This window comes from Cyprinodon tularosa, unplaced genomic scaffold, assembly GCF_016077235.1.
Source record: "Cyprinodon tularosa strain WSP-4 unplaced genomic scaffold, ASM1607723v1 ctg197, whole genome shotgun sequence".
NCBI lineage: Eukaryota > Metazoa > Chordata > Actinopteri > Cyprinodontiformes > Cyprinodontidae > Cyprinodon > Cyprinodon tularosa.
In genome coordinates, this window is record NW_024038720.1 from 30,664 (window position 1) to 43,531 (window position 12,868).

Consider the following 12,868-nt stretch of genomic DNA (forward strand, 5'->3'; position numbering starts at 1 on the left):
TCTCAACCTTCACAGCACCAGCTGACTGGGACAGAGATCCTCGGGGCCCCTAACCAAAGTAGTGCAGTATGGACAGACCTTCTGTTATTTTAATTCTGTCTAATACCTGATGAAAGTGGAGCGTTTGCTAAGCAACAGTTTTTAAGAGGAAATAAATTTGTAAATAGATCAACCATTTCATAAGGGCTCAGTTTTCCCTGTTGTGAATTTCCTGACTCGTTTCTACTTTGCTTTTTAAAAACCATGTGTGCAACAGGTCACGGCTCTCTCTTGTTCTTCTTTGATGGTATTACCATCCTTTTCAGGTAGACAATGTTTATTTCCTGTCTGTTCTGCAAACAGAAAGGGAACCCAGAGTCCAGAGCTATTTCTTTGGTATTCTCTTTTTTTTTTTACATAAAAACACATAAACTTGAAGTGACTATCCCCTAATGCATGCTAAACACCTTGTTTACTGTAAATGGCAGATCCATCCATCCACCCATATTCTAACACGCTTATCCCGAGTGGGGTCGCTAGGGGTGCTGGTCCCTGTCTCCAGCTGTCTATGGGTGAGAGGCGGGGTGCTCCCTGGACAGGTCGCCATTCCGTCGCAGGGCAACACAGAGACAAACATGACAAACAACTATTCACACACATACTCACACCTAAGGGGACTGTAGAGAAGCCAATTAACCTAACAGTCATGTTTTTGGGAATGTGGGAGGAAGCCGGAGTACCCGCAGAGAACCCACGTATGCTCAGGGAGAACATGCAAAGCGTAGTGGGCAGCAGTGTTACCCACTGCACCACTGAGCACCTAAAGGGCAGATGTTCCCTTAATTTTATTTGACATATTTTAATAATCCACTTTTTTGGTCCTTAATCAAGGGAGCCAGGTGATTTGAAGATATTCACAGGATTTTTCTAGCCAACAAGAAAAACTAAACTATATAACAAAATGGCATTTGTGTTTCTGCTGTATCAAAATAAAAGATTCCTTACTGCAGTCCTCCATTAGACATGTCTCTTATGTTGCAGAGGAGTCTCTGCTGCAACAAAGTTAAAGAACTGACTGAATTACCTCTTTGGGGTCTCTTAACATTCTACAGAGGGCATGGTAAAGTAACACTGATATATTCGTTGAATCAGGAAGACGATCTAAAACAGGCAGCATGCCGCCTCCTGAGGAATGGAGTTGGAAAACCATATGCTGAGTGATAAAGTTAACTCTGTAAGTAATATCTGTATGTAGTAATATGTCGACACATCACAGAAATCATTGATGTCAAATATAGATTCTTAGTAAGGCTAAATATTTCAGTTGTGTTTCTTGATTCTAAAGACTTCTTTATGTCCTATACTTCCACAGGTTATGATAATATCAGTAACTGAAACTGTCCAAGCACTTCAGGCATAATTGTTGAGTCAAGTTGAGAAGCAATAACCTTGCTTACAATCTGAATTCTAATGGTCTTCACAACACACACAAGAATCCATGTTGACCCACTCCAGCTGCATCCCCTTAAGACCGACCAATTTTAGGTAGATCGATCACGTTCATAGGCGGATCTACTGGGGTGGCATAGGGTGGCAAATGCCAACCTAAATGACAGCTTGCCCCCCCTGCTGCCACCCCAGTTAGCGGTAAGGGTAGAAAGGCTTATAAATTATGGTTAATTTGAGAATAACGACCAATAATTTCTAATGTCGGACTGCAGTGAATGCAGCACGAGATGACGGGAGAGCGACTGAGACTGATTTGTTTTAAAAACCGAATGGGGCAAAGCGAGGGAGCCAGGGATCATGGGGAGAGGAGACACAGGATGAAACAGGTAAAAACTGATTAACTATGTATCGAGAAATTAAATCATAATGAAAGCACAATGTTGCTAGCATAGCTGCGATGCTGATTTTGAGATGATAAAAATCAGGTTGCAGAACGTTATTTCTCTAACGATGATGTTAGTTACAGTAGGCCTGACGTTTCAGGCTCATAAAGACATATTTGTGGTCAACTATGACAGAAAAAAGACTATCAAGTTTGGTTGTACTCAAATCAAAACGCAAAAAGGCATTGGATCTAAATAAAGTTGTGAAGCGTTTTGCTGAGCAACATGGAAATCGCCGTATTCAGCTGTTATAGTCATGTTAACTTTATGTTAAGCAGTGTTGTTGTTTCTTTTTTTGTATATATAGTATGAAACTATCCAGAAATTACCTGTATGAACCTACTCATAAAATGTTTTGTACTTTTTCAGACTGGAAGCAAGATGTATTTTTATGTTGCTTCTTTTCAGATTTGTGGAGTTTTGGAGGTAACATACAGTACCTGCCTTTTGTGATTTTTTGATACAGCAGCTCTATCTACAGCATATTTACATGCATGAAATGTCCCTTTTATGTTGCCTTAACTGCTGTATGTCAAGTTACTGAGGAACAAATGGAGTAAATGTGTGTTCAGAGTAAACAATACATGGGTGTCTGGTACCTTGTTTGGGTGCCTTGACCCATTTATTTCTACTGTGTAGTAATGCTCACTTTAGAACAGCTCAGTCCATAGATTTTTGATGGGTAACTTTTTTCTTCCTATAGTTTCTTCTTGTGCAAATGCTGCAAAGCTGCCTCTCTGACAGTCAATATCACACATCTGCGACTCAGCACCTGTTTTCTTACCTTAATACCTTTCCTGTGATAATGCCCCTCTAGAAGTAGTGTTATCATTCTTCTATCTCCTATTAAGTGAGATCACATTGTACAATGTATTACTAATATGAACTGTTTCACATGAAACATTTACTGTACATACTATTCTCACCAAACTGTGATAACTGTGATTAAATTCAGTGTAAACAAATGCCATATGTTGCCACCACTCAAAAATTCCTGCCCCCCTCTCGCCACCACATAAATATTTTTCTAGAACCGCCCCTGATCACGTTGCAGTGTTATGGGAAAAATAGCTGTGATTAAAACAAGAGCTGCTGAGCTTCCATCTTTTAAAGTGGAACCTCAAGAGTGCAAAAGTTTAAATGGTTGTGGCTTCCTATGAAGTCTGCTGCTATTTCATATGTTACCATAATTGGCTAAAATCCAGCTTTGGTAGGCAAGAATTAGGCATAAATTCGCCTACAGTAATGAACCTTCTGAGCCTAAACTCAGTAGGTTCTGCTAAATGTCCCTGCTTCCTTTAAACAGATTTGATCGAAGCAGTCCCAGGTTAATAATGCGCAGAACTAACCTTGAGTGTTACACTTTATTATTTTTGGCTTACCAAGTTAGAGAGACATAGTGCACATTTCATTCTCTCTACTTATAACAGGTTGATGACACAGTGTTTATCCGAGAAATGAAATTCATTTTACCTTGGATGACTTCTTGCTGGTGGCAGATCCTGGTCTTGTGTTGCTGTTGAGCTGTGAAGAACTTGAGCTGATTTCATCATCATCATCCTCTTCTTCATCAAAATTCATACTGCTTGATATACCTTTGGAATAAAAAAAAAAAAAAAAAAAATATATATATATATATATATATATATATATATATATATATATATATATATATATATATATATATATATATATATATATATATATATATATATAAATGTATATTACGGTAAAACAGGAAGAATTAAAGGAAACCCATTAATTTAAACATTTAAAGAAAAATAAAAAAATAAATTAAATTAAAAATCCACATTTGTGCATTTTCTTCACTGACTGGCCAACAGTCTTGCTGAACCCTATATAACATTTTCATTCTAACTATAAATCATGTCTACATTAGGGAAGACTAAAGAATAAACTATTGAGTATTTTCTACAACATGATCCTAATCTCAGTATTGCTGGGTTTCAAAAGGGATCAGCTGTTTCGGAAGGATGATAGATTAAAGATCAGTCAGAGTGTTTTACTCACTTATTAGGGTATGGTAACTAGTCAAGTGTAAAAGTGACCTGGAGTGTGGCAGGGGTAAATAAAAAAATATAAAGACGAGAAGTTTTACCTTTCTTAAGCATGGTGACACGCAGGTCCTGCCTACTCTGTGACTGAGTGCAGCTCATAACCGGCTCTGCCTCGCCCTCCTCTGCAGCACAGTGGCCCACTGTCAGGATCTGGATCTGACTGTCATCCTGCAGGGCAGCTGGGCTGTTGATCGCTGCCACACCATCATGCAAAAAGAAAAAGCTTTTCAGGATGCTGCTCAAAAAAATAAATTACTATTCTTGCTTTGCATGTAAAACTATACAATTTAGTCTTCTATCATATTTATTTTAGAAGCAGATACTGAGATGTTCAGGGGGGGAAATACTTGCCATTAATTTGTGAGAGTTTAAAGTTAATTGTGCTGAGAAATTTAATGCTTCTAGCTTGTATGTAAAACTGGCAAACTTTATAGCAATGTAATAAATTCAACTTCCAAAATATAATACAATAAAACATAACTAAAACCACATTTTTAACAAGCACTGCTAAATGAAATGAAATCCATGCAAAAAATTCTATAGGTTCTCTTGCATTACAGACTATTACATTTTGCACTGACTATTGCAAAATTCTGTGATTGCTCTGTTTTAAAAGTGAGAATGTGAATGAAAATATGTGGCCCATTTTGCAATATACAATCCCTGTGTCTGTTGTTGTCATCAAAGTGCATTTAATAACAGCCATGATATGGATTCTAGACTTTAAATATTGTTTTTTTTAATAAATGCAAAACTTTAAACCATTTAGTTGCTTATAAGTTTCACTGCCATGGTGTTAAATTACTTGTAGGAACATCAACAAACCTTATAACATTAAATGCACAGGCTATCAGAACAATGTGCTATATAAACAGAGGAGGAATAACAGAATGAAGTTGATAAAACAATTTAGTACAATTTAATAGGGGCAAGAACATGTTGTCCGCTTACTTACGATCCAAGATCAACAGAAAACATCTAAACCAGTAAGAGGCAAGCTGACACATTCAACCAAAGAGGCAACATCTGTGTTGACCATTGTCCATAGCACTTAGTTTGTGGTAATGCAAAACGAAACAAGTTTGGGTTATTATGGCTAATTACTGTCGACAAATAGGAGCATAGGGGACTGTTGGCCTAGTGGCCTTAGTGCAGTGTGCTTGTGCTCTGAGAAGTTTGCAAGTATCCGGTTCGATTCCCTCATGCTGATCTCTGGATCCCTGAACAAGACCCTTAACCACACAATTCCCCGGGCACCACACAATGGCAGCCCACTGCTCCCCCGAAGGGGATGGGTCAAATGCAAAGGTAAATTTCTCCAATGTGAGATCAATAAAATTCAATTATTAAATCTCTCTGTAAGCAAACTCTTTTTCAGCACCATGGAGAGCGTAACCTTTAAGACTTGAATAATAAATTTAGGACATTCTGATTAGCCATGTTATCCAGCTGTTAGTGGAAAATTACACAATTTACTGAAGTGAAAGGGTCTTTTATAACATTTCAAACAATGCAGAATTTTCATCTCAGCAACTTTATCCTTAAAAGCCACCATTCTATCCTTAAAACCCCAGAATTGGCCAGTGACCTTTTGTCATCGAGCATGCATAAATAAAGCATGAACAATAAATACTGGCTGTTTTTTTTAACCATATCGAGCTTGATTCAATCAACTGATCAATAAAAGTTTATTTATAAAGCACATTGTATATTAGTAACAATAACCACCCCTAAAAAAGAGAGAGAGCAAGAGAATCTCTGATAAAAGGAAAATGTAGAACTAGTATCAGCTAAATGAAAGCGTGTGTGTACTTTGTGTACTTTCTGAAGTTTCCATGTTGTATAGGGACATCTCATTGACTTCTATTCATTTGTATTACTTAACCCAGATCCTAATCATGACCATGACCAACTAGCCCTAACCTAAACTGATTTCACATCATGCAGCCCAAACCCAAGAAGAGAACTTTTCCTTACAGGGGACCAGTTCAGTGGTCTCCACAAGTAACTGCACATTCCCATAATCTTGAATATTTAACAAAAATCTTTCTTAGACTATGAGAGTGTGTTTGGGGGGCCAATATCTGCACTTCACTTTAGATCTCATTGCATTTTAAACAGGAATGTGTAATTTTGCATAAAACACAATACAGGTTATTCCAATCTTGCAGAAACTATCCCCAAACGATGGCAGTTAAAAGTTTTCATTGGCTTAAGACCGACCCATAATCTTGTTGCATTTTACATTTTGTGGTGAATTTTAAAAAAAATGGAGTTTTAGTGACATTTTATTACATTTTGAAGTTAAAAATATTTACTACATCCATACATAGTTTGGAAATTCTACATATTACAGAGTTAAGGGTTTTTCTACTTATTATAAATAATTGCAAACAGTAAATTGTAAAGAAAGCCGAATAACCATGAATAATTAAAAGTCTTGCTAAGCTTTTATACATAAAAGGGTCAGTGGAGGAAGATATAAGCAGATTTACAACCTACTGAACAAAAAGGCCTCTGTTCTAATAGCTTGTTGTTTAATGTTAAAACAGAGCTTAATTCGAATATAAAAAAAAAAACACAGCCTCTCAGTTTGCTTGTGTGTGTTGGGTATTTGTGTCCTCTTGTTTAAGCTGCAAATTGAGTTTAGGTTGGGTTTAGGGTTAGGTAGGAAATTGTAATGGTTAGGTGCAGGGTAAGGGCCATGGTAAGGCAGTAGAAATTTATGGAAGTCAATTGAAAGGCACCGCAAAGACATTTAAAAAAGTCTTTCTGGTTGTGGATGTGTGAGTGTGTTGGGATGATTCTACAGCTGCAGAGCTTAGACACCAAAATAGAAGAAGGTGACACTGATTTTAGATTTGAATGTTCAGCTTCTGGAGTGTTCAGCCTCTAAAACATGACCCCAGCATAGCATATAAGCATAGCATAGCAATAAATTGGTTGATTCCATTTCATAATTTAAACTGTTACAGTAATGAGAATTTTTTTAAGCATTGGCCATAATGTTGTATAGTAGATTGCTTGTTGATTTGAATAATGGTATTCTAACCTTTGTGTTTCCCTTTCCTCTCCTTCTTTTCGCTGCCTGTCTGCGGAGTGGAGCTTTCTGATGCTTTGCCCTTTTTGGCTGAGCGAGGCAGCTGAGCTTCTGAAGTCACCTTCACCTCCTCCCGTTCAGGATCTTGCACTGCAGAACATTCAAATGAAGTAAAGATATGGAAAGTAATTTTCAGCAAAGTGAAGAAAATTGATACTTTATTTATAACATTTTAAAATTAATGAAAACAGTATTTTTAATGGAAAATGTTGGTTTTGAGAATTTGGGTTTATAAAAGAAAGTAGGAAAGCTTAAAACTGTTGACTTCTTGAACAGCAAATTTGTAATTCTTAGTTAGATCTATATAGAAAAAAAATCTATTACGCTTCCTTTGCTCTAAGTAAAAAGTACGACTTAATGGCTAGAAAATGTACCTGGTGTTTGTGCATCATAAGAGGACTTCATTAACATTCAGCTTAACACAGTTTCAACTCCTAAGTGTTTAGATTTGCAGGCATCAATAAAAAAGTGCTGTTAGCACAAAGAGCCGGTGTGAATTCCAAAGTCTGAGTCTGGCTGATCAAAAATTATGTTAATAAATTCAAAGATCAGTTATTATGGCTTTTACACAAAATTAAATGTTTCTACTGCTGCACATGGACAAGGTCTGAGAGATACTGACCTTCCTCGGTTTTCCCCAAAAAGTCTCTCTAAATTAAGTTAGAACACAATATTTAATTTCAAATAAGTATTTATAACTCTGAGCTTATTATTTAGTTTCTTTTCACATTATTGTTTTCATAATATTTGTTGGAGTCTAACCCCTTAAAGGTGCATTCAGACCAAGCACGGTGTCCAAGGCAAGGATGGTGGATTACATAATCTAACTATGCAAAAAGGGAAGCAATCAAAGGGTGAAGCAACCAGCAGTGAGTCCCACTCATTCCACCTTTTGCTACTACATAGAACTGAGATGTTGTCAAACAGCAGCACTGTATGGAGAGAGTAGAGCTGTGATCCCTGAGGTTGAAAAGACCTGAACTTTTCTATTAAATCACATGAAGTAGGTTAAAGAAGAGCAGCCAAAGCGAAGCTTTTTTCATTAGAAATCGGATATAGAGGAAATAATGTTAGTATGGAATGCTCTGAAGAAGATTTCAGTTGGCTTTTAAAAAGATCTTTTTATTTAGCCCTAGAAGGACCGTTCATCATCCTCCCTTATCTCCAGCACAAATCCCGGTCTGTCACTGTCCACTCCCCAGCATTGGTGCTGCATGGGTAGATTTACAAGAACCCATCGCCGAATCCGACACTCATCCAGACGCAGATCTGAAGGAACTACAGTGATCTGCTTTTTATCGCTTCAATTGCTTTTCTAAAAATTGATGGTCTCCCTGAGCCCATTAATCAGTTGTGCATAGAAAACAATTTACAAACAACAGTAACATGCATGATCTTTTTTTTGTGATAATTTTAACTACACAAACCTGCACTAAGATAGCACTAACCACTCAGTTTATTTGATGAATTTTATCACATGGGTGGGGTGTAGGCTTATGCTACTTCAATTTGATGATGCAGTCTAAGTGCAAACACTGTGCATCTGAAATGCAGAGCGGCAAACTTCCTGCGGTGCTCGCAGAAATCTCCAAAGACGTTGTGTTTGGTCTGAAATTTACAGGACTGAGGATCTCTGCTGTGGGCATGGCTGTGGGCTCCTGATTATCCACACCTGCGACTCGTTTTGTAATCACCCACTGGGAAAGGAGCAGTGTAGATGTCATAGCATGATGGTTAACCTACCTAATAGAATCAAGGCTCCTGAGAAATCATTAAAGATAAAGTGATGGCCAAATTAAGCTTCATAAAGCAATGAAGCTTTCAAACCCAATGCTTTGCCTAAAGGTTCATTACTTGATGCTTAATTCATTATTCACTATTGAGCAGCACAAACACTATGAAAGGCCTCATATTTAAAAAATAAGACAACAGTAACGAGTGCGTTGTTATACATATGCCTCATTACTTGTAAGTTATTAAAATTATTTATACCTAGAATAATCCTTCTAGTATGTTGACTTTCTTGTGGCAATTATTTTAGTTTATGTCATGGACAGATTTTTGCAAAGAAGATGGACTGTATGCTATCTGTTCATTATTTATTTCCTGGAAAACCTTACCGGTAATTCTAATTTATATTTTTCTGGGACTCCTCGAGATCCTTTATAGTCACTACCTACAGAAATTCATTCTTTTAACAGCATTCATTTTGTTTCTCCTGTGTGAGACTGAGTCAATGCTGATCAAATAAGTACATTTCAAATTTCTAGTGGATGAGTAATTGGGTATTAGTTATTTTGATCAAAAAATAGGACTTATTTCACAGTTTGGCTGTTTCTAATTTAGACAGATTAAACAATACATTTTTAAATGAAGACAATTTCATTGAGATAGATAAATAAACTTTAGGAAATAATAATAAATAATACATTTAGAAAACAAAAAGTCATACTCAGGCTGGTGTGTGTTTGTATTGTATAATTTCTCATGTACAGTTCTGTGATGCTGAAGCATTGCAGTATCATTACTGTAGACCAGCTCAAAACATCACAACCAACACTTAGACAACTTTTGATATCGTTTTGTATACACAGAGTGTATACAAAAATTTTGTTTTCTTCAGAAAGTGAATGAGCAGATGCTTAGCAGTAAAATTTACATTTCAATTTCATAAAGGGCAGCAGTGATCAAATGTAAACAGTGTGGGAGAAAAAACATGGTGCAAAACACATTGATATGAAAGTTCAGAGCATTACATGACAGACATATATAGTGAAAAATCTGAAAAACTAGACAACCTTATATGTCAAATGAGACAAAGTAAGTGCTAGTGATGAAATTATGACGCACTTCTTTAAACCTTGTTTTGAAGAGTAATTTCAAAGTAATCCCGTATGGGAGGGGCCCCTCTTTTTTTTTTTTTTTTTGCTGGTTCCATTCTTCTTTTAGACTATTCTGTTATAATACTCTTAGATGCTATTTCCAATGATGGAAAACCGAACCACCTACAACAACCAATGGAGCATCATGTTCCATTGAGCTTTTATTTTGAAATCTGACACCGGAAATGAAGCAGTGACATGAAAACAGTAATGTGAGGAGCATCGAAGCAGGGTTTCATTAGACACTCGGCACACGCCTCAGAGCCTAGCTGCAGATGCCCCAACACTAACAGCAGCCCATCTCAACTCTAACAGTTCACCCATTTTTACAAACTCAAAGAAACTAGAAATGTGAGTTACTTCAGAGGACTTTCATCTGTGGTTTAAAACAAGTTCTGAATGTATACATAAAAGCATCTGAGATATTTCATTGAATCAATCTGTTTCTGAACCCCTCTGTTTAACCTCTATAAATCAAAGGATGCTTGCAAGCTATTGGAGTTTTCTCACCATGGTAGAAGGTGCTGCTATTGCTGCTGAGGTAGGATTCAACCAGCGGGGCCTGTTCTTCACTCTGTTTGGTCCGCCGCGTTCGAGACCTCCCGTCTACGTTGGACTGGACCATCAGAGGCTCTTGCCTCTTCTTCTTCTGTTTCTGTTCAAGGAGGGCTCGCTGAGGTTTCAGCGGAAAATAAATGCCAGGGCAAAAGTCATTTAATGAAGGCACACTTTAGGCAAGTTTTCCTACAACAATTTCTCTACACTGGACAGCAACTATGTATGTTAATAAAAATCTCTGGTATGGCTATTTTACTGTATGTTTCAATTTAATTCAGTTTATTTATATAGCTCCAATTCACAACACATGTCGTCTCAAGGCACTTTACAGTTCACCAGATCATACAGTCAAATTGATTCAAAGTTTTCTATCGAAGGAAAACCAGCTGACTGTATCGACTCATTGACTCGAATGCAATCCCTCACACTAAGCATGCTTGTAGCGACAGTGGAGAGGAAAAACTCACTTTTAACAGTAAGAAACCTCCAGCAGAACCAGGCTGCTGATCTGGTGAACTATAAATTGCCTTGAGAGGACATGTGTTGTGAATTGGCGCTATATAAATTGAGTTGAACTGAATAGGAGTTTGAAATAATAATTTTAAGCTGCTGTCTGCAAATTCAAAATCTAGTCTATTGTTTCATTCATCCTTATAAAAAATAAATGTAATCCAAGGAGAAATCTTGATATATCTCCACAGCAACCTCAGCAGTATCATAAAGTAAATCCCTTCATGCACCTGAGCTTTAGAGAGAAATGTAAGGGACCTTCTGAACTGTAGGCAAGCAGGATTACTATAGCTTATCAGTTTTCTGTTGTGAGCTATTTCAGTTGCTTAATTTAAATTGTTCCTAATCTATTATGCTTTAAAGGCAATGTTAAATGGCCTGAAACAACATGACATCAGGCTAAATGGTTTTCGTGGCTTTTATCAGGACTAATTATATTCAACCAGAGCTTTTTAAATATTAAAGTTTCCCATTAGAGAATACATTAGATTGCACTATTAGATGAAGAAAAAGGAGATATTAAATCACATCCTGGACTACATACAAAAGGGATTGTTCAGTATGAATGTGATAATTTTTAGCTGTGGAATCTGTACAAGTAAAAAATATATTTTCATACACTGTCTGCCATTAAATATACTCTTATCTTTTACTGATGTATTTTAGCCAAAATTTAATTTAAATGCTGATATAATAAGACACAGATTCATACTGCTTTCTTTAAAATAAAAAGTTTGCACATAATAAGACTACCACTTTTTCTTCTTAAAGTTTCTGATACCAAATTCATCTTTGAGTTAAATGGAGGAGCATGTGAATACATTTTGAAGATGAATCTCCAAAACATTTTTAAGATGAATCTCTGTTTAAATCATAAGAAATCAAAAATAAATCAACCAAAATATACTGAGAAGAACAGTGAACCTCCATCAGTTTGTTTTATCCCTGGGTACAGTTTCTGGACACCTACAGGTTTCACATTTATCTCTTTAACAATTCTCTATGTTCAAAAAACAAGCTTTTTGGGTATGGAGTTATTCTTATTTCAGTCTCAACATAATTGACAGCTGAGAATTGAAAGCCTCAATACCAATAAAAAAATAATAAGAAAGGACTCTCTGACTCGTGATCTTCTTATAATGTACTTTGTTGATGTTATGATGTAAATATTTAAAAAGAATCGTATGAATCATAGCTTTAAAAAAAACATTATTTAAGACCAGCTATTGAGTTGTTTTGTTTATGTGTTGCAGAAATACAGAGTATCTCATCAGGGAACAATTTAGTAAAAAACCCTTTCCACAGTGACACCTCTTTTACGATAAATCTTTCCTGAATTATTCAATTTTTTTCTCCGTGCAGGACTATTTTTATCAGCGATATGGGATGAATATTTAAGGCTCACCTGTCTGTCCAGTTTCTGCTGTCGGAGGGTTGTCCCCTCATCATCTAAAGTGCTTTGGAGAAATGAACAGAAGAAGAACCAGGTTACAATAAATGTTAGAAAAAAAAGGATATCATGAACAGTGGTGTGAAAAAAATATTTTCTCATTTCACTGATCTGAAAAGTTTCAAACCATTAAATATTTTTTTTTATATAACAAATAGAAAAAACAATAGGCTATCATATTCAGTCCATTATCTGGACCACGTAAATACGTATTAACTTAAATTTTTTAAATGAGACTGACTGACACATCCCTTAAGTTCATTTTTATGCATGATCGTTGTCCGTTACTTAGAACATGTCTACAAATCATGTCATCATCAAAAGAAACAAAATAAAAATAACAAAAACATAATTAGCACCTAAATATGGAAAAGGTCATACAACTATTTTTATGGCTTTGGGAATGCAGTGCACCTCTA

The 12,868-nt window shown here is 36.3% G+C and overlaps 1 protein-coding gene across 4 annotated transcripts in view; it reads right to left on the reverse strand.

Moving 5' to 3' along the window:
* tub (TUB bipartite transcription factor) overlaps window positions 1–12,868 on the reverse strand; it is a 61,431-nt gene that overhangs the window by 8,438 nt on the left and 40,125 nt on the right. For 2 of the 4 annotated variants that reach the window (XM_038283899.1, XM_038283901.1), the window contains exons 2-6: window positions 12,405–12,456; window positions 10,442–10,604; window positions 7,002–7,139; window positions 3,991–4,143; window positions 3,345–3,466 (exon numbers count right to left, since the gene is read on the reverse strand). In XM_038283899.1, coding sequence (XP_038139827.1) covers window positions 3,345–3,466; window positions 3,991–4,143; window positions 7,002–7,139; window positions 10,442–10,604; window positions 12,405–12,456 — 628 coding nt within the window. Of the gene's footprint in view, window positions 1–3,344; window positions 3,467–3,990; window positions 4,144–7,001; window positions 7,140–10,441; window positions 10,614–12,404; window positions 12,457–12,868 lie in introns of all 4 variants that reach the window. The other 2 variants (XM_038283898.1, XM_038283900.1) reach the window with 1 other exon arrangement.